The sequence below is a fragment of the Pipra filicauda genome, unplaced genomic scaffold (assembly GCF_003945595.2).
Source record: "Pipra filicauda isolate LSUMZ 115617 unplaced genomic scaffold, ASM394559v2 scaffold110_size2237424_pilon, whole genome shotgun sequence".
NCBI classification, from domain to species: Eukaryota; Metazoa; Chordata; class Aves; order Passeriformes; family Pipridae; genus Pipra; species Pipra filicauda.
In genome coordinates this window covers 897,281-924,884 of record NW_024103552.1, presented here as the reverse complement: position 1 = coordinate 924,884, position 27,604 = coordinate 897,281, and the positions used below count along the sequence as shown (strand labels likewise).

Here is a 27,604-nt window from a genome sequence, read left to right as displayed (position 1 = left end):
AAAACTTGATTCTTGACAGCAATTATAAACACATGGATTCTGTAATTTCCTTCATTTCAAAGTGAAATAAGATTTTTTTTTCTTAAAGGGAAAGATGAGGAATAAAAGGAGAAAGGATAGTTGAGGCCAATAAACAGTTCATTGAAGTTATAGACAGTGGGCAATTTTGATTTTGAAGTTCTGTTTTCTTTGTGGAAAGATCCTCACTTTTTTTTCTGGCATTCCCTCATGAGAAACAATTTTTTTCATGCATTTTAACCTATTTTTACATGTAAATAAAGCTAACGATGCTATCTCTGTATGTCAGTCATCCTTAAATAATATATATTTTGTGTTCTCAACCAAATTAAAAAGCAGAATAGAAGTCTCAGTGTTAATTAATTTTTTTATCTGTTTTGTAAAAAAACAGGAAGTGAATGATGAGAAACCAAAACAGGTGCTGCCACTGAGGGAAAGCCATTATTCAGTAGTTGGCATTAGTCACCGTTCAGACACTTCTGTGGCTTGTATGGACTGAATAGTTAACTAGGGATAGATATACTGCTTAATTTCATATTGATTTTCTTAAGGCCAGAATTTTCCTGTAGTAATATCCTGTCTATTAAGCAATGAGGCATAATTTTTCAGAGTGTACTGCTGGTAATTGTATTAGCTGCCTTCCTAATTTTTTGGTTTTTCTGGCCAGCTACAGTCTGTCTTCAGATTCAGGTAATGCCACAGCATCCAAGACTGTCTAGTAGAATGATACATCCTATAACTTGATGCCTAAAATGGAAGGGGAAAAAACCACTCCAAACAACATTAGTGTAGATAAGAGAGCAGCTCTGTAATGAAGGCCTTGAGGTACACAGGCACACCCCTACATACAGAATTCTTACACTTTTGTATCTTTAACTAATTACCATATCTAGTGGGGACAGCCAACCCAAAAACCCATTTTGCCCTGGTACCACCCTCAGAACTGCCCCACTGGAACTCCTCCAAGTGTTCCGAGCCTTCTATCTTGTTTTGTCTACCATGTAACTTATTATTCCGGTCCAGGTGGATGTCCCAACAGAATGTCCTTGCTAAAATCTGTTACCTTGAAAAGACAGTTAAAAGACAGTTAAACCAAAGCTGAAGAATGCAACTGTGAGAAAGTAACTGTCCAAAGTGAAAGAAAACTACGTAGCTACAATAAAATCTACAAAAAGCTAAAAATCTTTAGGCATCAAACCTCCTGCCTGAGATTTTGTCAGGAAACAAGTATGGCTATTTTCTCACAAACGCATTTGTCTGTTCTATCAGAAATTCATTAGTGTTTCATGCTGTTTGATGAAAGACAAGAATACTTGCATGAACACAGTTTAATTAGTAGTGAGTTTAAACACAAAAGAGCATAGCCTTCTATGTATGTAAAATCAAATGGATGCGAAGATATCCAGGAAGTCCAGGTTATGTTATTGGACAGAGTTGAGTGGGGGTTCCGTTTCTTCTGAAATTAATTTGTATGAGTCTGAGCTGCAACGGTGTCCTTGGGCCATTAACAAGTAGTTGTATGCTGGGCAGGATTACCTATAACTATTTTATAGTTTAATAATTTTCTAATGTTTGAAACTTAAAAAGGAAAAGAACTCCAGTCTATAATCAGAATTTTTTATTCATTAGACCTTTGTAAAAGAATGGCATCTGAATCAGTCTCAGCTAAATCTGAAAATCTATGTTCTGCAGCACCTTTGTAAGATGGTGAATATTTCATAGTAAGGTGACATACATTTCCCTTTTCTAGTCATGTTAAAGACCTGAAACCTTGACATGTGAAAGGAAGGTGTATGAGTTAATTTGTCTGTTTGGTTTTTTTCAGATACATAATAACATGAAGATTTGTGTAGGAAAAGTTAGCACATTTAAGAGCTATGTATGCATAGATTTGATGGACAAAATTGGCACCATGCTGTTTTAAACATAATCGTGTAGCTCAGTACTGTCAGAGAGAGTGCCAAAACTGTAACTTTTTGAGAATGCCAATAAAAACCCTTAGCTGGAATAGCTGAATAATACTTGCATCATTTTCCTGGTAGTTTTACCACTACTTGGGTTCCCACATAGCCACTTGTCGGATGTTTTCCTGAAAATAAAAGGTCTTTTGGTTAGTTCAAGGACACTATCAAAATAAAGCCCTTGCCAGTATCCTGAGTCACTGCCATACCATGTTTCCGTTCCTTGGGAAGCTTTGTGTCATCATTTGATTTTCTTGCAAAAACCAGCAGGGAGATATCTTTTTGAAAGTCTGTGCAGTACTTCTTGATACTTCATAGGAGCAAACATTTCCATGCCAGTACAAACCTGCATGCAGTTCTTATATTGAGTAAATGGCTGTGGTTTTTCTAAGACTCTTCAAAGCAGAAATCTTAGTTTTCAATAAAGGAAAAAAGAGGTGTAGGACCAAAGTAAATTCACACTAAAATAGGAAGCCTTAAGAGGGAGGGTCCATTTTGTGGATATGAAGGCAAAGCACATGAGGTTTACTCAAAAGGACATATGCATGTGCACGCATGCACAGAGGTTTGACATGGTGAAAACCTCTCACGACAAAAGATTTTAAGTTGTGTATTAGCCTGGAATTTTTAGAAATGCACAATGTACACCCAGAAGAATGACTCTAGAACCACCACTGAGAAGCCCAGGATGAAGAAGGACCAATGGATGCCACTGCATTTTCTTCTTGATTGCTCTCTCTCTCGCTTGCTCTCTCTTAATCTCTGTCTCTCACACACACATACATCCTTTTCTATTTCTTTCTATCTCTCTACATCACGTTTACTGTTAAATAAAACCTGTGTTATTGACTTTGGCTTGTGATCTCATTTGCAACTTAATCGGATCATAACACATGGGCTGCCAGCTTTTCAAGGAGAATGCCACGGGAGAGAGTATCAACGACTTTGCTGAAGTCCAGGTAGACTACATCCGTAGCCTTCCCCTCATCCACTAGGCAAGTCACCTTGTCATAAAAGGAGATCAAATTGGTCACACAGGACCTGCCTTTCCTAAACCCATGACGGCTGGGCTTGATCCCCTGGTTGTCTTATATGTGCCATATGAATGTTGTGCAAGGTGGAGTTTCAACTACTGCTTTTGAAAGTGTCCAAATGAAATATGCAAGCTGAAAAATGTTGCTGTTCCTTGGCTTTAAAAAGAAAAACAAAACAAAACAAAACAAAAACCAGAAGAGAATGTGAAAAATAAGCAAACTCTCACCATGTCTAAAGTAAATATGCAGGTGTATTTTAATCCATTGTTTTTTGCATAAAAGCAGAGATAATAACTTAAAATTCTGAATTTAAATTTTAAAAACTACATAAAAAAAGTTAATGCTTTTAGTAAAAATATTAGTGAAAAAATACTGTGGAAAAAAAATACTCTGCCAGATTTCAGCCTGGTCTTTTTAAATTGAAATCCTTTATTTGGAAAGGAAAAAAATGGACTCAAGTTTCTTACTGGCCTTTCATAGGATAGCAAAATAAACACATTGTTTGTATTAACATGAAAAAAATAATTTTGTTGGCATTAGAAAGGATTTAGCACTTGCATATACCCATGTTACAATTGGAACATTTAGAACAGCTTTGATTTATGAATATTTGCATCAGTGTTGAACAGAATGTAGCCTCTTATTTTACTTTTAAAGAACTGGAAAACATAGCACAAAAAAGCTGAGTTTGAGTTCGTATTGCTCCTTGCCATCACATCTTTCACATAATTCCTGCAGTATTGTGAAAACGACATTGAATTCCCATCAGAAGTATTTCTGTATTTGTTTTGCAAGAAATTCTGCCTAAAAAGAAAAGTCCTTAGTTGAAAAAAAATGCCCACATTTGATTTTTATATGAAATAAACTACTTTAGACATTTCTGCTATTTTTGGTGCCTCATTTTGACTTGATTTAATAGTTCCCTTTTTGGAGGATAGCTTTGGATTCGTGTTATCCAGAACTCTTTCTGCAGCTGGATTGATACAAGTAGAAGTAACTCTGTCTAGATTTAATTGCAGGTCTGAAGTTTTTATTTGGAACTTTATTAGACTGGAAGACATAATTTAGCAGTCAAATATGTTTGTGTGTGTGTCTTTCATTATATTTTCCATGTGAGATTAATGTGTCAAGTTACAAAATAATTTCGATAATGGTCAGAATTAAAATCAAGCATTTAACTCATATGCAAAACATAATAAAATTGTTTTAGTTGAAGTGTTCAGTAGAGCAATGTAACAAACAAAAAAAGGGTTATCTTTATAACAACGATACATCAACTGGATTTCTAAACTGTTGGAAACTCTTCAGTGGAATAGATGAAGTACTTAGAACAAAGCCAGGAAGAAGCTATGCAGTGTTTTCTTTGTCAGTCCAATTTAAGCACAATGGAAAACAAAAATGGAGCATATTCCTTTTCTGTAGTTCAGTTTGTGCAGTAGGCAAGATTTTTATTTCCATGTAAATATTACTACTTTTTAGCAAAAGAAATAAAACTAGGTCACATGCAACAGTGATGGAGCAGATGTGATTGGCACTTTGATTTTGTGGTTTCACACTTGTGAGTCTTTCCATAACTTATGTAATGTGAAGCATGATCTCATGATTGGCTGAGGGGTTTTGATCAGAGTTAAGAAATGGTTGGAAATTTTACTTCAATAGTGTCATTATGTAACCATAATTAATATGAGAAGCTGGAAAAATTATGCAGATGTAGATGCTTTTCATCTAGAGCAGTTGCACTTCCAAAGACTCCTTACAGTTATTCTATTAATTAAGGAATTATACTGTCAAGTATCACAAAAAGAACATAAAACTGGTATAAATGTTTATAGTGCAATTTGGATGTGCTTATGTTTCTTATTGTTGAAAACTCTTGAGAGATTAATAAATATAATGTAGAAATGCTGCCAATTCTAAAACACCTCTCTTTGATCGGGAAAATGTCTTAATTATTGATCTAAAGTGTTAGGTTTTGTGTTTACCTTGATTTTATTCCCGCTCTTTATGCAGTAAAAACTTTGAAAACATGTCTCTACCATCTAAATACATTGATCAGAAATGGAAAATAAACAAGACTTACCTCTTAACGTTGTTAAGATGGCAGTGACCTCAGATGGGACTGCTTGCCAATTTTGAAAAGAAAATCTATTTATTTATCGTTGATTTCATCATGTACTTACCTGTTTGTGTTCCACAGGACGTACCATTTCCATGCCCTATCTCTCGATAGATATATGTGTCATATGCCCTATTGAACTCAAGGGGTTAAGCTAGTCAAGTTACCTATCTCAACACATGAAAAGGAAGAATTAACCACAGTTCCCCAACTACTAGTGTAGCTTTCAACACCTTTTCTATGGTGTGTGGTATTGATAGGATATATAACTGTGAAAGAATGAAAAAGTGCACTAAAGTGGTCTAAGAAGTAAACTATCATCTTGACGTGTTTTTTCTAGCTATTGAAAACCTTTCCATATTGCAACTCATCCTGACAGTGAGACTGTAGAATTCCTCTGATTTAAGTAGCATCTGGTTATGCTCAAAGTTTTAAAGCTATTATCTCAGCATAAAATTTCAGCCTCCTATACTTTTTTCTTCACCAAACTATCCATTTTTAAGCCACAAATATTTTTCCAGTCCTTTCAGATTTTATCTAAAAGTATATTTTAACAGTATTTAAACAGTTCTTAAACAATAACAATTTATCTTGATAGATGACATGCTGTGTTTTTTCATTTTATTTTAATTAGCCATTGTGGAACCAAATTCCCTTTTGTTTTATTCCTTTGAATACTGTTTAATTATAGTTATCATGCCAAATATCTTAAAGGTTATTTTACCAATACAGTTTCATTTAACATAAGCCATGTGGAATCAATAGTCCTGTTTCCTAAAGTGAATGCTTGGAAAATCTTACATTCATATGTTAAGAGTACACATCCTTTCCTCATTAGCTGGAAAGTACAGGGATTTTGGCACAGGTTCTGTGTGGAAGCATTGTGCAGCTTTTATATGGATTTTGTTTTTAGCCTTTGATGACACTGTTTAGAATAGGAAGTATCTAATAAGTAAAGCATTTTGTCTAATGTGCTGCCAGTGTGTTTAATATATGCCTGGAGGTCTGAAACATTATCTTCTCCACTATAGTAATATGCATTTAATTCTCTGAAAGCAGAAGGTCGAACTTTTAAAAGGGACTCAAAGTACATTTTCAACTAAAATAATTTAAAACACATGGGAGAGGGGACCAAAGTAACGTACGGTTGGTTTTTATGGTTTAATCATGATCATGTTTATGCACACCAGTAGCTAATTAAAGAAAACTTTTATTGTTCGTTTTAAATGGGTTATGTAAAGAGTAAGAGAATTGATAAAATACAGCCCAATGATAAATGTTACCATTACATTTACTAACAGCAAGATGATATTGCTGTTCTTGACATCTTTAAAGTATTGGCCCATTTACTCCATAATACAGCGAAGAGCATTTTTAGAGTTGTTATACTGATAGTCGTTCCCTCTCATCTCCTTATCCCATTAGAAGAATACCTAAATGCTTCCCAAATATATTACTAGGTGTATTTTCAGGTTAACTGTGAAACATGGTTGGAAGGCTCGATGCTCACTGAGCTGAAATTGATGCAAGAAGTTCCTGTGATCCTTCTGCACCTTTATTTTGTACCCAGTTGTGTTATATAAAGCTGTCTTGCAAATCATTACTCACTTGTTTCAACCTTTATAATATATGTGGTAAGACCATACGTAAGTCAAAGTTTCATTGTGGAACCGGGTGGCATGGAAAACTGTAATAGGATATGGTGTCTTTCACCTTTCAGGCACTGGTTCATATTCCATACTGCTTAGTACTGAGCAGAAATTGCCGTCTGAGTGCTGTTCAGTGACCTGCGTGAATTGATTTGGGGTCTCAGTAAAGTTTCTGTAGTCGAATGTCCACGTAACAGGAAACTCAGCAGTTGGGACCAATTAGCACCCTTGCAGCAGTCTGCACAGAGAAACTATAGTCTGACTGGGGGTGGAGGCAGAGCTACTTTCTTACCTTCCTTGAGGTGCTTTACATAAACCAGCACATTTGATAAATACTTAATCATAACAAGAGGCAGAAGAAAAGAAGTAGGCTTCAATTCAAATCTGTTGAGGTGTGAGAAGAACAGATCCATTCAGAAATCAGAAGAACCGTGCTTTCTCCCTCCACTTGGTCATACACGTGCAATGCTTTTCTCCTTGGAAGGTTATCATTTAGTGGATGGCGCTGTATTTTCATTTCCTCTAGCCAAGTCATGCATAACCTAAATGTCAGGTAGCTGCAGAAATTTCTGCTGCATAGCAGAGACCGGAGAATACCATGTAGTAACCATAAGAGTGTCATTCACTACAGAATCATGCTTTCTAAAAACATTTTTTATCAGACTCAACTGATGTCTGTGTAGCAATTAAAAATTGCTGGTTTTAGCCGCATATGTCCTCAACTTCATTTCAGGCAGCATTTCCATGAAATGATAGGCAAGATTGTTTCACAGCTTCATCCTTTCTGCCTTCTGCTTGCCTTCAATACACATAAGCAATAAAACCATCTGTACCAATTTTGAAAGTGCTGTCAGTGCAGGATACGGGTGAAGCACTTTACAGTTTACCAAGCAGAGAGGCTGAGGTGTAAATAGCCTAACTTTGCTAGGATATCAGGAGGAATGAGGATTTCTTGGCTCATAATGTAGTGATTCATTAAAATGGTCTCTAGTTATTTTTACAGAGGCTGCATTAAAAGTGGTATCACATTTACAAGTCAGTGATATGAGTCTGCCATAGAAAACAGCCGCAAAGAATTTTATTGGTTATTTGAAAAATATGTACATGAGTGAATCTGAAAAGATTGTAACCAGAGCTGGCAAAAACCTTTTCAAAGAAAATCTCAGCTAGTTAATGGTTCTGTTTTAGGATTTCCTCTGTAATACTTTTTCTAGTATGTTCATTCCTTTAAAGAAAAGGAGAGGTGATTGCTGCCTTTGTTCTGTAAAGCACAATATAAAGGAACCTTAACTGCTTTTCTTCACCTCCCCCATAACCACATTTCTATTAATACTGCTGCACAAAGACCACAGAAATTTGAAGAAATTCAGTAATTCGCTGCCCTTCATTCCTATAGTTAAGCTGCTGATAAATTATGTAAATACTTGTAATTCATTATTCTATTTTGAAGAGGTAGTTAAGGTACAGTTTGTCCTAGTTTATACCTCCCTTTTCAAAGATTCGCTAGGGGGTGGAGAAGACAAGAAGTAACTATCGAAGTAGGTCCTGGAACACAGAAATTAAATCATTGAGTCAATGTGCAGTGTCAGCCAAAAGAACCCAACAAAAATGCTGGATATCAGGATGGAGACTGAGAACAAGACAGAAGGCGTCATTTTATTACTATATAAAACCATAGTGATTCCACTTCTTGAATGCTTTGTAGAGTACTCAAAAAGTGCGTAGTGGAGTTATAGAAGTAGAGAAGGGAAGCTAAAAAGATTAAAGGTACTGGAGCCACTTCTTTGGGAGGAGAGACTAAAAAGGCTGGGATATCCCTTTCTGGAGAGGAGAAGACTGAGGGGGGTTGTGATCACAGTTTACAAAGTCATAGCAACACTAATAAAGCTGGACATGGACCTATTCAATAAATGTACTACAAAGATCAGGGAAATGCAATGTCATGAGGAGGAGATGGTTTAAAGCAATTTAAATAAAAAATTGGAACTTGTTACCCCTGAAGATTGTGGAGGACAGACATTATCAGTGTATTCAAAAAGGAATAGGATGAATTCATGGACAAGTCCAGAAACAGTTACTAAAATGACCACACAGACATGTACCACTGGCATCCTACATGCAACAGCTGTGGATGCCTGGGGAGTAAGAGAGGAACAGATTGCGGGAAGTGACCAGGGTTCACAGTCTGTCTCAACAGTCTCCTCCTGGTGCTATAGGAAGCAGCGTACTGGGCTGGATGGGTCAGGAATCCTACTGAGTTGGACATTTCTTATGTTAGCTCCTATATAGAGCAGAGCAGACACTTCTGGGCAGCACAGATGGACTTGTTAGTTATGCTATGGAAGCTATACAGGGTGAATGCATGACTCTTAACTCCGTGTGAATCTGAGGAATTGGTCATACCTCATTATGATGATGTTTATAATTGAATTTCTGCAGATTTTCTTTTAACCAAGGATTTTGGTATATGTTCCCCACCTTGTCCTCAAGCTCTTGATAGGATTTCTACTTGTTTCATGAGCAGTGTTGAAAGGAATTTTTCCTGAAGTACTTCTTTGTCTTGGGACATCTCTGTCTTTTGATTCGAGCCTTATACAGTCTCTGGACACAGCATTGCGACTTTTTGTTTCACTCTTGCATTTCATTTGATAGAAGGAACACTGGAACACTTTTTTTTTTTTTTTTTATCAGTGATGTATGTTTTCTTTTTGAAATATTTCTATATGCAGTGAGTTCTCATGTGAAACCCTGTGAAAATCACAGACAATACCATGTGTAGCCTCAGTAAGCTACGAGCTCATACCCCATCACAGAACCAGTCTTTAGATAGTGCTGATGTTTCCTGTAACTTTGGTGTTTTATATAAGGCTGCTGTATTTCCATGCCACTCAAGAAAAATATTTTTTTACAACATAATATTTATACATTTCAGCTTATAATTCCATTTAATCTTTTTGTGATTATGCAGTAGATTAATATCATGTTCTATTTCATCTAATCACCGTAAAATATTTTAGTGACACAAATGACTTTTTCAGCATCGGTGCTCAAAACCGGAAAACAATTCTACCTAGGTTTTTTATTTTCAGTACATTAGTTCACAGCTATATGGTTTTGTAAAAACCATAAATTTTTTGTAGATTCTTTAGAGTTTAAATAAAGCATTTAAATTAAACAAATGTTTTTGTGACTAGAAATCATTACTGCCTGCTTTTTGTTTTTTTCTTTCACGTATTCTTTTGGCACTTCAACTATCGTGAGTCATCATTTCGTTGGAACAGACACCTGCTGTGTTTTCACAAGTGATTACTGTGTTAAAGTTAACTTGGCAGATTTTTTTTTATAAGTCTCTTTTTTGACATCATGTTTGTCTAGTGATTGTTTGCTGTGACTGAAATGAAAATAATTGAAATATGTATATCAGAAGTTAATATAATACTTTCCTTTGCAGGTTTCCAAACAAGAGCAGAAAAAAATGGATGTGGCTGATGGAGGAACAGTTGAGACTTCTTCCCGTTATAGTGGGGCACAGGACAGTGGAATTGGCAGCGACAGCGTTAAGATCAGAATCATTCAGATCGAGCAGCACAGTGGTACCAGCCAGCACCGCATTGCTCGTCCTTCCCGCCAGTCTTCCATCGTGAAAAATCTCAATTTCATTCCCTTTGACATTTTTGTTACAGCAAGTCGAATCTCCTTGATGACTTATTCGTGCACTGCCTTACCAAATTCAAAATCAGTGCAAGATCAGAAAGACGGTGAGAAGATAAGCAAAAGCTCCTTGAACCTTCCAGAAACGGGCTCAGGCAGCAGCCATGATACCAAGAAGCCCAGTCAGCCGTGCATCTCATCCGTCACAGCAGATGATCTTTTGAACAGTAACGCCCCCCTGTCGACTGGGAGAAAAACGGGTCTGTTGTCACTGGAAAGTCTACATGCTTCCACAAGATCATCTGCTCGACAAGCCCTGGGTATAACTATTGTACGGCAGCCTGGTCGCAGGGGAACCGGAGACATAGAGCTACAGCCATTTCTCTACCTCACTGTGTCACAGCCCTCTGTGCTCCTGAGCTGCCACCACAGAAAGCAAAAAGTAGAAATATCAGTTTTTGATGCTGGCCTTAAAGGAGTCGCCTCAGACTACAAGTGTACAGGTAAGAGCATTTAACATTCAGTCCTGGATATAACTGTGAAAATCGTTAAACATCTCAAAGTTACTAGGGTGGTGGAAAACAGCTGAGAGACTTTTAGGATGTCTTTAAATACTAGTCACTACATTTATATATTTTTAGGATTACACCTCACAGCTGAATCAAGTTAAGCATGTAAAATGTTTGAAATTAGTTAAGATCTAACCTTTTAGCAACCCGTTTTTCCTGTTCCTTAGTATTACTTTCTCATTGTTGCATTGCTCTAACTTCTCAAAGTTTTCTAAGGAAGTAAGAGTTGTAAGCCAAGGTAATTTCATAAAAAGCATTTTTTATGACTGAATGTCACAATATTTTCCTATACTAGCTTACTAATAAAATGTAAAGATAAACATTTTAGAAGCACCAGGTGCTTTGAACGTAAACTGTAAGAAAATTAAAGTGATCTTTCAGACGGCATCAAATGATGTCATGTATTTTAAGTTCTCATTCAACTGAGCAATAGGGTTTTGCAAGAATTTCCTTTCTCTTAATAAATGGCTTTTTTTTTTCATTTCGTATGCAAAGCTTATAACAAGAAATATCAAAATAACTGTTCTGTAGGAAATATTCTGAAATATTCTATGCCTGCCTTATCTGTACTGCTGAAGAGAGAAATCAAATGATTGCAATTCATTTGTCCAGCAGCCAGTACTGGGAATAAGGATTTAATGAGATACATCATTACAGAGTGTTACCCCAGAAAAGTGTAAATGAGTGTGCAGAGATCCAGATGAACACACAGCCAGAATGGGATGGGATTTCAAATTGTTCACTGTATGAGAGCTGTAGGTATTTCTAGTTTTTCCTTGACAGTATTCACACAGCACAGTAGTTGTGAAAAGTAGTATACTTTTTTCTTGTGCACCTTTACCAAATTTTTGCTGAATGAGATTGCATATTTTTGGCATATTGGCATTAAAATAATGTGCTTATGCAAAAGACTGAAGATGCTGTAGTAACTTCTTTCAGAAATCTGAAATACAGTGGAACTTTTAAGAGGTATTAAATGGTGATGCAGTTTAGACAGTGAGAGAGAAGATACTTAAAATAGGGAGACGATTTGTTCTCTACTACATTTTTTTTATCATTCTTCTGTTTTCATCTTTCTCTGCTGTTCCTGTCCTGTCTTGAAAGAAACACATCTGTGTCATGAATTTGATTTACTCCAGATTCTCATGTGTATTTGTTAAATACTATATAAAACATGGTTGTTGTAGCATTTATTATGAAAAGAATTCACAAAGCAAAGCTTGAAATTTAGGTTGGAGTAGGTCTAAGTTTAAGATTACAGCTTCATTAAGTTAGTGTTTTGGAAAGATGCAATGGGACTTCATTTCTCATGTCTGAGGTATTCAAGTGTGTCCTTGTACAAGCTGCCACCACATTACCAATCAACTGGGCAAAGTTCTGTCTGTTCTACTCCTACAATTAACTCCTGAAGTCCTTCACCATCTTCATGTGTACGGGAGCAATTCTAGAAAACACAAGCTGTAATAAAGTCTTCCTATAAATTGAAAGTTGATCAGAAAGCACAGAAATATGGCAAGAAGGTTAAATAATGAAGATAGTAGGAACATACAGCCTGAGAGCTCCACAGTCACCAGTGGTTGCTCAATTGCAAGACCAAAGATTAACCATACATGGGTCTTACCCTTTCCTTTGGCTTTACATCTCCATGTCAGGCAAATGTAAAATAGTGTGGAGGCAGGACTCAGACGTTATGTGAAGGCAGAGGTTCTAGTCTCATCCTCTTGCCTTTGTGGGCAATAATAAGTGCCTTACTCCTGTATCACGCAGAATCCTGTGCTTGCTGCCAAAGCATTAGTGTGCTTTTCAAAAGAGTTCGAGAGGTGCGTTCCAAAGTTCTAGTACCTACAAATACCGTCCTAAATGTATCAATAAGTTAATAAAATAGGCCGCACTTCAAGGCACACACTAATTCACACAGCAAAATAGGTTGTATAAAGTTTTTATTGCCTCTTGTTTAGGAAGACCTGCTGTGCTTGTAATTGCATTGTTTAGGGTTAATGCCATCATACCGCTGTAGTAACATGTTAGTTTTGGAAATCGTTATTTTTCATTTCTGACGTGTATTTGAGGGAAAATAACCATGAACTGCGTGTGTTTTATATATATGTCTGTATGTGAATACTCACTACACACACTATATATTGCATGCCATATAATACAGAATCAGGAGCTCTTTGTGGCATTTTCTGCACTGCTGCAGTTGATTTCATCAACCACACCAATTTTTCTTGACATTGTGATCGTTTGCCAACAATTTTTTGTGAAAGAGATATATCATCCATATGAAGAGCAATATGAAGTTTATTTGAAGGAACTAGGTTAGCTTCTTTCCCTCTGTAGAATAGATATGCACTATATTCCTGTATTTCTCTGTTTATCAAGGACTGGAAAGTGGGAAGAGGACATAAATTATGTCTAATTTACAGTGAATGTTGCTAAACAGTACTTCCAGTTAGCCCCTCTAGAAGACTGCTCTTGTGTGTGTATGTACACATGAAACTAACTCTCCATTATCTAATGCAGAATGGGGAAGAGGACACAAGCTGAACATAAAAGATATATTTTAACTGGATTATAAGAACTGAGGGAGCATATTCCCCCTTCAGAACAAAACAAAAAAAGCAACCAACCAAACCATCTACCTGATGAAAACATTGTGTGCATTCCATTCTATGATGGAGATTAGACAACAGCACAGCAGCAGCTCAGAAATTCAGGCCTATTACACTGCAGTTTTTGATCACGACCTCAAAATTGGGACTTGCCTGGGCAAAAAAAAAAAAATACATTGTGTGTTATAAAATTTTATTGGTACTCCTATGGGGGTAGTTTCTCATTACTTCCAATAATATGGTTAAACTTACATAGTTAAGCTATATATGAAATATTTACGTTACATTCTAAACATGCTAATAAAATCTCTTCCATTTCAAATCATTCTGTGTATATCTATACACCATATACACTGCATAAGAGTATTTTATGAATGTTTTAAAGCATTTGGAAAAATTGTTTGTATCAATCTTGTGAAATTCTGAAGACTTGACTACTGTTAGTTCAACAGCAGTAGATTCAGGTCTTGAGAAATACTGTGCTATAATTTCTTACAGCTTTTCTAAAAGAAAAAATCTGCACTTCTGAAACAACTCTCAAATTTTTGCAAGGCAGAAGCAAATACAAAATTCTATTGTGAAATTAGAAAGGTCTTATTCTTTGGTTGACATTAACTCCAGAAAAAAACTTTAGGGTAAAGAAAGGCTGGTAATAGTCTGGATCTAGTTGTGCTTTTCATCCCTCACCTCCCATTAGTGTACTTCTAAGAAATACATTGTTTAGCTGTAGGTCAAAAAAATTGTCTAGAATTTAGAAATGCTTCTAACAGGTAATTTGATGACAGTCTGTTTTATGAACCTTTGAATAAAACAGGGAAATTATCCTTTAAAACTGCACCAACATGAATTTTAAATAGTTACTCCTGGGCTGGTGACAGAATTGAGGTTACTGCTTCATGATGGTTTACTGCTTTGAACATTGTGTAGAAATGAAGTTTTTTATACTGTTATGAAACCATATGTATTTTATTTGGGACAGGGTTTTGTTATTAGTTTTGAACAGAGCATAAAATTCAGGATCTTGGACATTAAGCTATCACTTTTTTTGTGCGAGAGTATATTGCACAGTGGCCGAAACACCAAACTTTATCCAAAGAACTTGGCTCCTCTGTCACTAGCACTAGCTGTGTTATTTTTAGCTTAATTTCTGAAACATAAAAGAAATAAAAACTTAAGAATTAAATAGGAGGAAATAGGCTATTTGAAAGTTAAGTATTCTTAGTGTATTAATTAACAGTTAGTTGCATCAGACTTCCATCAGACCAGTGTCTGTATGTGGGAGCATTTGCCTGCCTGGGAGCTAAAGACCCGATGGCTGGGCTTCCTCAGTCTTTCTCTCTAACCAAGTCCACTGGCAAGTCAGTTTGTAGGAGGAGGAGACTTATGAGGTTATTGAAATGTTAGCTCAGTTTTATTATGCTTGTACTAAACTGCTTCATTTGTGTTTTGTAATTGGGCAGCTTGATTGCAGTTATGCTACTGCCAGGTACAGGAATTTCAAATCAAAGTAAATAAATTAATGGAATAAATTTGAACTCCTTACTAAGTGCCCTTAAAGAAACCTACTTGCTTCTTGAGTTTACATGTAAGATTCTGTGTAAATAGACTGGAAGATACTGTAAAAAAGCCCTTTTTATTCAATGTTCATCCTACATTTAACAAAAAGGCATCTGCTAACTGTTAGTTTTTGCAAACAGCTTTGACCATTTCCACTTAAATAATAGTGGGTGCAATTGTTTTTAATGTAATCTCATAAGCTGCTTTTATAAATATTTTTTTAAATCTTTATTTGCTTTGTTTCAGGTAATGTAATCCAGATACAAAATTGCCTCATTTCCTGACCACTGTGCTCTGGGCATTCTTGAAAAATCTTTTTTCTATTTGTTTGTTTGTTTACTTTCGAAGAGGAGGTTGTGGTGCTTGGTTGTTTCAAGGGAGAGGAATTTCTCAGTAAATATCTGTTATGCATGGAATTTCTTCAACTTCCGCCAACGACACATTTGCAAAAACAGGCATTTTGAGGCCATCCAGAATTATTCTTGATTTTTATTTTATTTTGTTTTATTTGACACCCACGCCTTTGATGGCAGGGAGTCCATGAAGAGCAGATGCAGTAGCTAAGATCACATGTAACCTCTGATCTGATGTAAAGCCCAAGCTTTTGCATGAAGAGCGATGCAGGCTGGCTCTGGCAGGAGGTCTGATTCACTGCCTCTCCATCAGCCTGTGCTTACTACATGGCAGAGAGAGGATTTAAGGCTGCTTCTTAGCATAGCATTGAAGGAGTTCTGCTAGAGTGTCACCTGTTCCCCTCTGAGTATATTTATTGTCCAGTACATCTGCAGCCATGGATGCGGGGGGGTCCAGCCCCCACCCATAAAACCAAGTAGGCCAGGGAATGTGCATTCCTCAGGTTACTGTAAGTGCTCATTTTTGAACTTCCTGACACAGCACTTGTGAGTACGCTAGCAGAAATGTTTTCCCACTTGTGTTCTTTAAATTCCAATGGAAACCGTTTTTAAAATAAGACCAAACGTTCCACTTCAGAGTTTCAAATGTGAAGATGATTGCAGCATCGTACTGGTTTTTAAAATTGACTGCAGACCAAAATATGATTCATCCATTGAAATAAAAGCACATTGCAGCTCTCCTGTGGCTGTGTAGAGTTCCAGCTGAACAGGCCAAGCTGCCATCCCTCACACACGCTCAGTAGCCCTGTCCCTGCCTGGGGCTGCGGGCGGGCTGTGGGTCGCTGAGACCCCCACAGGCTGTGCCCCCTGAGCTGACCTAGTTGTCAGCTATAAACAGGAACAAAAACACATTTTGGAGAATGAAAATATTCAAGATGTGAAATTTCTTCTGCCTTCCTCCTTCCCTTTGCCCTTACTCCCTTTGCTCTTCAGGAGTTTGGGGTTTGCTAGTTTGGGTTATTGGAAGACCAAAGGGATAGCATGTAAATCAAAAGTTTGCAAATTCAAATCAAGTTTAGGAAGATACTTCATAAACTGAAGTTTGGAGTGAGGTCTGGATCTTAGCAAGGCTAAAAGTGGTTTGGCTGAATTCAAATATAGTAATTTTTTTTTTTTTAAAGGGGAGGGAGGAAGGTGAATGTTGACCTATTGAAGGCCTCAGCTTCTCAGTCTTGCAGATTTTAAATTACAGTCTTATAATTTAAACTCTTGTCAATCTGTAATTGTTGTCTCACCATTTTTCTTTTGCGGCCAGAGACAAATTTTTCTCATGGTGTAGGGGATAGAATTTCTGGCCGTCTTCACCACTCCTCACTTCTCAAGCCTTTCTTGTCTCTCTCTTGGCTTGCTGTGGAGTAATTCTAGCCTCTCCTTTTACTTATATATGCATCCCTGGGGTTTTCTGCAGCATTTTCTTTATACAAATAACTGCAAATTTAAGTGTTGATTTTTGGGAGAATCATAGAAAGTGGAAATGGGAATGACTTATTATAATACATTATTCAGACCAGTTCCCTGCTGATGCATAATTGTTCCCTATTGTATATTTTACAGTGTTCTGTCAAATGTATTTTTAAACATTTTGAACACTTCCATCATTTCCTTGAGGGACAAGAGTCCTTTTTCTAGCAGTTCTCCTCATCATGAATTCCTCACTTTTCATCCTAAGATTTCTTTTTTTTTTCATTCAGCTGCTTCTCTGATGTTTCCTATGCCCTTGGCATAGGGATTGATTGACTCATATTGTTTTATTCTTTTCCTCATTCTTGATTTTATTAAAATGCATATGCTGTTTTCTACCTTATAAGGTATTTTAATCAAGATACACGTTTCAGTCATTTAACCTTTGATGAAAATGTATTTGTCTTACCCAGATACATTTTATTCGGAACTCCTCTCAAGTTTTTGATATACAGAATCATAGTCAGTTTTGAAACCTCTGGGTTTTAGCTTCCTTGTCATTATGTAAAACCTTAGTTATTGACCAGTTTCTGGCATATTTGGCTGTATAGTCAAGTCTGTTACCCAGATTTCAAATGAATCATATGCTGTCATCTTGGAAGCACTCAAACGAGTTCTTTGAGATTATTACCTCCAATGCAAAATTGTGTCAATGCAACATTCCTGCTTCCAAAATTAGCTCAGTTTCACTTAAAGTTAAAAAAGAAAATGCTTGAACTCAGTAAGACCAGTGCTGAGTTAAAAGTAATATATTTTGTTAGGCTCAAGCTAATTTTGTGCATTGAGGTTTCTTCATGTTCTGTTCCTAGTATGTAAATTTCAGAATCTTTAAAATTATTCACATATTCCAATCCTGCTGTGCCCCAGGTAATGAAGAGGTGACAGTGCTGCACTCCTTGGAGGCATGACTGAGCAAAACAATCTCCTGAGAGTCCCATGATTCCTTTATTTTTTGACTCCGCTTACACACTGCATTTCCCAGTGCCCTGAGGGTAGTGTTTATAGAGTTAATGTATTAGGTCATGCAGGGATTTTCTGCAATGTAACTTCTTGTCATCTGAGATATTTTCATCTTTAAAGAGCTACAACTTTGAAATAATTATTAGGTATTTTATAACATAAACACATCTTAGGATAATAAGACTACCTGTAAATGTATTATTCAAAAGAGATGTTCGACTAAATTTAGTGGATTTTCTGAAAAGCCAGTGGATGATATAGGTTGCTATATACAGTATGTGATGATATCTTTCAGAAATGAGAAAAATAATGAAATATTGCAACATTTTGCTCCACATTGGTACACCTAAATGTTTATATTAATAGTTCTGAAGGAACAGTAGCTTAGAGATCAATTTAATTGATTCAGTGATGTTCATTGAATGATATTCAGTAATTTTGACAATGCTTTACACTATATATTCTAAAAAACTTTAGAATGTTAGTTCTTTATGATGATCTACTAGCACAAAACAAGATATTATTTTACAGATCCAAGTCAGAGATAACAACCATGTTTACAACAGCTATAAATCTGTGTTTTGGAAAAAACAAGTGCTTTGGTGGTAAAGAGGATGATATTATTGTTACTGTTGTTATTTGCAGTATACTAGACAAATGCTAGACACAACATGTTCCCTAAAGCACTTACTATAGAAAAGGGAGTGTACCACACCATTCTGGTTATTGTAATTAAAGAACCATAAAAATGTAGAAATTCTCATAGAAAATATACAAATCTGTTGTATGCAGTGACTGCTCTTAAATAACTATTGAGAGCTGATTTTATAAATATATATAGCAGGAATAAAGGGAAGGAAAGACTGTAATGTATATGCCATACAGTACAAACACTGCTGTAAAGTCATTGCCTGAAAATTGATCAAATAAAAACAGAAGAATGTGCTAACTTTTGATCTTTTCCATATAGATCTAAAGTCATGATCAATTGGTTTCAGTAGGTTCTTTGAAATCACATAAGGGTTCGTATGTGCCAAGTTTTATATGAATCACATGATAGGGTCAAGAAACACAAATTCCAAAGCTGACTTTATATACCTAATTCACATATGACCGTGATACCACGATACCATATGTTGGTATAAGAGTGAGTATGTAAATACTATCCTTGAAAGGAATTCATTCAGTAAAACTCAAAGCAATTATTGCAGTTTTTAATTGACTGAAAAAAAGGAGAGAATAGCATCAAGAAAAGCTCCTTAAGCCATTGAAGATGAGACAGATATTCAAAAATTAACATAGCAGTCTTGATAATAAAGAATGATTATTTAGAATTTAAGGCCTATTATGCTAAAATTGAGTACTCTTATAATGAAGGTCATGAGTCCCTAAAGAATAAAAAGCATTTTTACACTACTCTTTTTGCCATTTGTAATACTTGGAAAATGAAGACAACAATAACACTTGGACAGATTTAATTTTAATGTACAATTGTAATATTATAGACTGATCAAAGAAACACAGTTCATGCATGCATGCAAGAATAGCTGTGGATTAGCTATTGAGTGAAACTCCAAAGGGAATTATATAACTGCACTGCTATCATGCTTTGTTCCTGAGATCTCATAGCATTCTTGTTTTTTCACCTTCGTAATTTACTTCTCCATTATTATCTTCTCTACCTGGAAATGACAATACAGTCTAGAAGTAGCAGATTTTGAGCACCAATTCTTTTGTAAAGACTGCATAAAAGTGTCAATAATTAATCATTAATTAAAGTTAAAATTGTATGCTATTTAAAGTCATCTTGGGGTAACTGATGTATTTTACTCCTATTTTTGCAGGTTTTCTAAATTTTGTGTAATTAGAGCTCTGTGCTCTTGCTCATGTGTGCATGTATTATTCTACATTTACATGTGTCTCTAGGCACAAATGCTATGTATACCAGTTGTATTAGGTACAGTATTTCCCATATTACATTTTAAACTTTTTAATTTTGTTTAATCAATTTTATGTGTAGTGTTTTGTTATGTATCACATTCCTGAAATAGCATTAATGACTGTGATAATTATCATCTGTAGATCCTGGGAAGACTCTGCCGGAAGCTCTGGATTATTGCAAGATTTGGTTGCAGACAGTAGCAGGAGAGGTAGATGCTAGAAGTGGTATTCCACCTCCTCTTGTCACTGTGCAAATTAAAGACTTCCTTAATGGACCAGGTAAGCATTGCACTTTAATCTTTCTTTTCTAATATAATCTGTTTGTAGATTTGCCCACATAGACACACATATAAGTATATAAAGGAGAGAGAGGGACCTTTTTATACAGGACAAGGGGCAGTGGTTTTAAACTGCAAGAGGGCAGGTTTAGATTAGATGCTAGGAAGTAATTCTTTACTTTGAGGTTGGTGAGGTATTGCCCAGAGAAGTTTGGATGCCCCATCCCTGGAAGTGTTCAAAGCCAGGTTGGATGGGGCCCTGAGCAACCTCATTTGTGTATGGTGTCTCTGCCCATGGCAGAGGTATTTGAAGTAGGTGATCTTAAGGTCCCTTTCAACCTTAACTATTCTATGATTCAATTATATTAGTCAATCAGAAAAGTGTTGTATTCCTTGCTCACGAATGTGAAATTTTCCTCCAGCAATTACCCTGAATTGAAGTGAAAATTGAGGAATGGTCCGTCCTGGACCAATCACTGGATTAAGGTCTAATTATTAATTTTCTTCCCACAGTAAATTTAGAAAGGCTGAGGTTGGCAGATTTCTAGGGGAATGGAAGGTACCTGCTTCCAGTCCTAGAACAACTGAAATTTTATTGCAGTTACATTTAGAAAAGATGACTTTTATAATGTTTCTGAAGATTTTTATAAGCCATCTTCTCTTGGGTTCTTCGAAATCTGGATACCTGGTATTGGAAATTCCAATCATATAAGGTGTTGATACTGTAAAATTTAAAAATTAGTGATATTGTATTTCTTTAATTAATGTAAGTAGTGTAGTATAAAGGATTTGTTAGCATTTACATAACATAATGTGACTTAAAGTTTCACTCCTAGTGTCAGAAACTCCTGCAAACTAAAGTATGTCATCCTTTCTGTATTTTGTGAATTATGTATTTATAGCTAAATTACAGTGTAGAATAATTGAGGTTATACTAAAAGTTAGAAAATACATATACCTGTGCCATCATAATTATTTTCTCTTATGCGTATTTGTTATCATTTGTTGAATTAACTTATTTTTTCTACCCTGAGTGTTGTTACTTCACTCAGCACACAGAGTGAGCTGTTATCAGTCATTTAGTGAGCAGCTCTTCAGTACTGGGTTTTCCTGTTCATTCAGTTACCTATTCATACAGTCTTACAGCACACTACCTAAACCTGGATCTACAGCAGAATTACTTATTGCCTCTGCATTGCTCACTGCTATGCAGGATCTGAACACTATGAAATACTAATTTACCTATGCAACCCTCCCATGGGTGATGGAATACTGTGCCCTTGCCGTTTCACAGAAGGCAACTGAGGCACAGGGATGTTAAAGGTTTTCTCATTATATTAAGGTTATCAATTTAAAACAAGTAATTTAATTTTCCCAGGTACTTAAATATAGAATTTGATGTTGGAAACACAGTTCATATTGTCTGTGGGTGAAGCAATAATCACTTCTGAATATTAGAGCCCAGGACATCAAATGGAACAACCAGAGAATGAGACACACGTATTTGCCCACTAACTATAAATACTGCGGTTAAGTAGTTTGAAAAAACATTTTTTGCACACAGGCAGGAGTCTCAAGGAAAGAATAAAGTATGTGAACAACCGCATCTTTGCCTCCTTTTTTGGTTTTCCATGCTGTCTTAAATGCATTATTTTAAGAGAAGACTTTTTAAAACGACTTAACAATGCAAAGCTTTTTTTATATTTACTGCTATTGGGCTTCATTAATAGACCTTTGAACCTTCAGACCTACTGCATGTTCTACTTCTGCTACCATTTGAAAAAAAGGACTAATTGATAGTAATGGTAGATTTTCATTTTAATCAGGAGCAGCACAAGAGGGGTAAAGACACCTACTATCAGGGGACTTTTCGTCACTGATGCCAGATTGGTTTTATTTTATCCTTCTCCCTCCAGTTCTTTTGTGTCCTCTCTCCCCAAATTTGGCAGATTTCCATATTCCCAGACCCTTCATCTGTGCATTCTCGTTTTCTCAAGGTTTTCACTGTAGTTTCCTAGCACAGCTTTATATTTAATTTATTCCACACCTGAAGGTGTTTTCCTGATGCTGTCCTGGCCAGGACAGACTTCTAACTAAACTAGCAAACATGGAAGTTGGTACCAGCTTGCAAAGTATGTATTCACAAGCAATGCAAGTGTCCACCCCAACCTCAACAATTCAGTGTTAAATCTCTCCACTCCATAGTGTTTGGCTAAATAGGGAACTGAAAAACCACAAATTAATGCATCATAACCTTCAATCTATTTATTCTCACAGAACATTTAAAACTTCAGAGATTTCTTTCGGGATTTATTCTTAGCCAAAAGGCATTTATTATTGTCTTTTTGCTGCTAATTGGAACTATCATTACACATGACTCAACAGTAATTACTCTGAATTTTAATGAAGTGTTTTGCCAGTGTAATATAACAAAACAGCTCTGCATTCCCTTGCAGAGCAGTTACCACTATGAGATCTTCAGTAAACTAACCTTTACCAAGAAGCCTTTGTCGGGGTATGGAAGTTTCACTGGATGACTAATGGAAGGCTCATTCTGCATGTGATTGCATCAGAACAGCACATGCAAAGAGTTATGAGAGCTTGACAGCTCCCCAGCACGCTACTGGAAAATGAGTTACTAATTCTCCTGGGGGACAAGAAGTCCCCTAACCACAGCTTCTTCCATGGTGAGGTAGCTTGGCCGTCAGCAAGCCTGGAGAAAGTGTTACACCACCAGTTTGTAATTCAGCTGGTACTTGTTCATTGAGGACAAGAACCTCAGCAAAACTCTCAAGAGCTCTTGCAAAGTCAACAGACAAAAAAATAATTTGTGATGGGAGACAGCTAATAAATTGAATAAATAAAAGCACTGCTGGAGTATGGTAATGTTACAGGCCTTGAAGGCTATTCTTTTTTGGTGAATATTTGGCAAAAAATGCGGCTACTAAGTGACCTATTTTCTAATTACAGATTGTCTGTTTTCATATTCATTTATGTACGTATTTTTTATAACTGCAGTAAGTGAATTGCTGAAATACATTGGATGTACTAGTAGGTGCTGCCTGTTGGTGCAGCTGATCAGCTGTTCTGAAAAGTCAGCACATTTTTTGAAAGCTGTGCCTATGCAGACAAAAATCTGGTGTAGCAGTTGGGATAACTATCCAGTTTTCTGTGCAGGCTTTAAGTGTTCAAAGTTCAGTGATTTAATTGTAATGCCATTTTACTCTCAAAATACATTGTTGATGTGCTGAGGTTAAATTTCAAATATAGCAATCAAACATGCCTATGTTTTATAATGCAAACTGCTATCAAGCAGTTAACAGAAAAAAATCTGCAAGTGGTTCCCAGTGTTTGCTGTGTTAGATAAAACCAGTACTCCTTGCAAATAGTTTGTCAGCTGAATCAGATAAGTAGATAGTGTTCCACAGAAAAATCGTATGGTTTCACCACACAGGAAACCAGGTTGTCAGTCTGTATTAGCTCGGAGATCAAAAAACTGCAGCAAGTAGCTAAACTTGGAAACCACTAATTAAATGAGAATAACAGGATACATTAATGCACTTCTTGCCACATGAGTTGATTATTTTGTACATTTTTGGCAACTAAAGAAAAATTATATTTCTTCCAGATTTAAGGTAATAGGATCCTAGAAGAAATAAGCATTCATCATCAGGCCTGTGGGAACAGACCTCAGCTTTAACCCCACAATGTATTAAAGGACTATTTTTTCTCTTTTTACAGAAACTAATTATTTAAAATGTTTAAAATTCCATTTACATCAGTTTACGTGACTTTTATATTCAGTCTGTTACTGGATTGTACCTCTAATTCTTGTCTAATACATAGCAAACTATTTATTGCATCAGCATTAGATATAATTCATTAGTTGAGAAACAAATATGACCATTTTATTTCAATAGCTTTTGAAAAATTAGTCTCTTTAGTTTCTATTCCTTTCTCTGGATTATTTTTTAATCACCTTTCTTAGCTATAAAAGCTGTCTGTTTGATGTATTTTTTTTTGCATGGAAATGATACAGAATATGTTTATAAAGTATGGTTTCATACAAATTGCCTCAAAATACTTATACACACAAAATATAGGTGGTTTATACCAAAGTTCTCTTCTCCCAGCAGTTTCTTGGGAAGGTGTTAGGTGAGATGTGAAATAACTGAGGTCCTTTGTAAATAATTTCTGCAGCACAAACTATCCAAACAAACTAAGAAATGTCATGTCCCATGGAAAGATAAAGTGATAACTGGGAACCGGGGGGGTTTCTCTTTCCTGCCAGTCCCTCCACACATGGTTTGGGCACCACAAGGGGCACGGCAGTGGATCTAGGGATCAGAACTGCACCATGGCACACTCTCCCTTTCCTCTCCCCCTTCCCCCCCCCCGTTTGCAGAGGCAACAATTGTATCCATTACCAAGGTCAGTGGTGTGGAGAAACCTGGAAAATAGCAGCTACCAGAAACCCAACTAGAATAATATCTCCAGCAGGTGATAGATTAGTTGGAACAAATTGGAACCATTGCACTTTAGCAATCCTGGTTTCTTTCAAGCTGTTTTAAAAATGTCGTCATTTTAATACACAATATCAGCCCTGCGGAACAGTCCACAGCAGGTTAATTTGAATCATATGATGTATCACTGCCCTCAGCTGACATGAGCTCCGTTCCATGTGTGAAGCCATAATAAATCCATTCCCAACCGAGGCAAATTCCCTGTGAGAAGGTGAACTAATCCAGGCCTCACACTGGCATGTTAGCCCTCCATAATTGAAAGCAGGGCCACCTGTTCCCAGCACAGTTAGCCTATAGAGAGAAAATTAGCATTAGATCAGATACTTAATATATTGAAAAATCATTCATACTACTTGCAAGTTCAGCTGTGGGCTGCTTAGCATGACATCATATATAAACCTAGGAATGTGCCCACTTGATCCCAGTTTAACAGTTTTGTTAACCATGGTGTTTGTTAACTTTGAAAGGAGAATTTTTTGATTTAATGAGAGCTGACACGTGAGAAGGGGAACTAGCCAGGGTGCAGACTTTTCTAATTAACTCTGGGTCATTTGCAAAACTTTTGAGCTTTCTAGTAGGTTTTTTTTCCCTTTGCTCTTTTACAAACAAGTTTTTAAAGCTCTGACACTGTAGCCATAAAATGATATTTATTTGATTAAGAGGGCAAAGAGAAATATTCCAAACAGGTGTACCAGCCTGTAGGTGTTGCTTTGGATTTGACAGATCTATTGTCTGTAATAATGAATAAAATTATCAAAGTACCTTTCTGAAAGCAGTATCTACAACACTTATTTTAAATTTAGTTTTTTAAATGCCTAAGTACTGAAAATGAAACCTGCACACTGAAGCCACGTGGATAAGTTGGAAAATATTTTCTTGGGATCTTTTTCAGTGTACTGGCATTCTTTTAAAACTTATTTCAAACATTTGCTCCATTTTCTGAAACCCCTTTTTTTTTTTTAATGTGTGTCTTAAAATAGATCTATTATTCAGCAGCTAGGCAGAAAATAGAGAGCTAATATTTATGGATTCTTTTCTTTTCCACAAACGTGCTCCATGACCTGGAACAATTTATTTTGTCTCACCGAATTGTGCTTCATCTTCCCTGACTCTCTGTTGAGAGAGTTAATGTTTCCCTTAGCTAGGGTTTTCCTTTCATGATAGTGCCTCCCAGTGCCCCCATTATAGTTTTTTGCCTCACCATCCACCCCTTGACACACTTCTGTACTGTATTTGGTAGCTGCTCAGTTGCTTAATTTTGGTCAGCATCTTATGAATAGCAGTAGCTCTCTGTCACTTAATTATGCTATCTTTGGTTTTCTTGACCTACAACCATTTACTTTGGTTTACTTGTGATAATTTAAAAAAATTAATAGAATTGCTTCACTCTGAGCCTTGTCTGAGATCTCAAACCTGGGCACTGGCCAGTTAAAGATATTAATGTCTCGGTGTCACCTTTGTGTAATGTCAGTGACATACTAGGTCATGGAAGTAGATGTTGTTACCACTGGGGAGCACCCGGCATGGCTCACATTGATGAAGCTCCCTGAAGTCTGTAGTTTGCCATATTGGCTGTAGAGAGCTGCTTCTGTGGGGCTGCATCACGTAGACAGCAGTAGGTAGGAATACTGAGCAGTGACTACCAGCCTCTTCCAGACTAATTGGCATCTGTCTCACAGAAGCAGAATGCAAGATGGACTGCAGATGGCCTCTGAAGCCTTGTCTCAAGTTTCTTCCTCCTTTTCCCTTGATCCAAATTGGGAATGATGAATTAGAGGATAAAAACAATTCATTTGGATTCTTCTTGCTTTTCAATTTCTCTTAATTTGTCTCTCTTTTGATGCCTGACCAGAGACAATTGAGAACAGTACAGCTAGTCTTTTCTTTACATGTCTCTTTCCTACTTTTATAAATTTAATTTTTGCAATTCAGCCATTACCCTGTTGCTGAAGGGCCACCCTAATTCCAAATCAGAATCAGGGCTCAGGATTACCTTTACCTTCCTCAGATTTCCTCTGTTTAAACTCCCTACACCAGGATGGGTGGCTCAGAGAGAAAAAGTATCACTGCTGGTAAAACGTTTCATGCCATCGTCTGCTTCTCTCTTGTTTAGGACTAGGAAATTCAATCATCCTAAGAGTTTAGGACAAATAGTAGTTTCTTCTCTAGGAGTAATGTATATTAAAAAATTTAATATTTTACAGCCTTCTTGGGGTAGAAGAGAGTGAGATCCATGTCCAACCTGAAGGAGAAAGACCTGGCCTTTTCTGTATTAGCTATGAGGAAAAAAAGATCCACTGCTGAATGAGGAGTATGGAAAGTGAACAAATTCTTGGAAAATGCCATGTTTTTCTCTCTCACCCTTCCACATTTCTTAGTCTGTGAAAAGATCCCAGTCTTACAAATCATAGAATCACTAAGGTTGGAAAAGGTCTCCAAGATCATGGAGTCCAACCTTTGACCAAACACCACCATGTCAACTAAACCATAACACTAAGTGCCACGTCCAGTCAGTTCTTGAACAATACCAGGGATGGTGATTCCACCACCTCTGTGGGCAGCCTTTTCCAATGCTTAACCACTCTTCAGTGAAAAAATTCTTCTTGATGTCCAACCTAAACCTCCCTCAGTGCAGCTTGAGGCCATTTCCTCATGTCCTGTCACTATTTGCCTGGGAGAATAGGCTGAGCCCCACCTGGCTACACCCTCCTTTCAGGGAGTTGTAGAGAATGATAAGGTCTCCCCGAGTCTGCTTTTCTCCAGCCTAAACAACCCCAGCTCCTACAAATGCTCCTCATATCACTCTCCAGACCCTTCACCAGCTCCACTGCCCTTCTCTGGACCTACTCCTGCACCTTAAT

General features: G+C 36.6%; 1 protein-coding gene across 2 annotated transcripts in view; it reads left to right on the top strand.

Annotated features, from left to right (window-relative positions):
• Positions 1-27,604, top strand: part of VPS13B (vacuolar protein sorting 13 homolog B) — a 427,213-nt gene that overhangs the window by 299,433 nt on the left and 100,176 nt on the right. For both annotated transcript variants that reach the window (XM_027717679.2, XM_027717677.2), the window contains exons 34-35: positions 10,230-10,932; positions 20,084-20,221. In XM_027717679.2, coding sequence (XP_027573480.2) covers positions 10,230-10,932; positions 20,084-20,221 — 841 coding nt within the window. The remainder of the gene's footprint in view (positions 1-10,229; positions 10,933-20,083; positions 20,222-27,604) is intronic.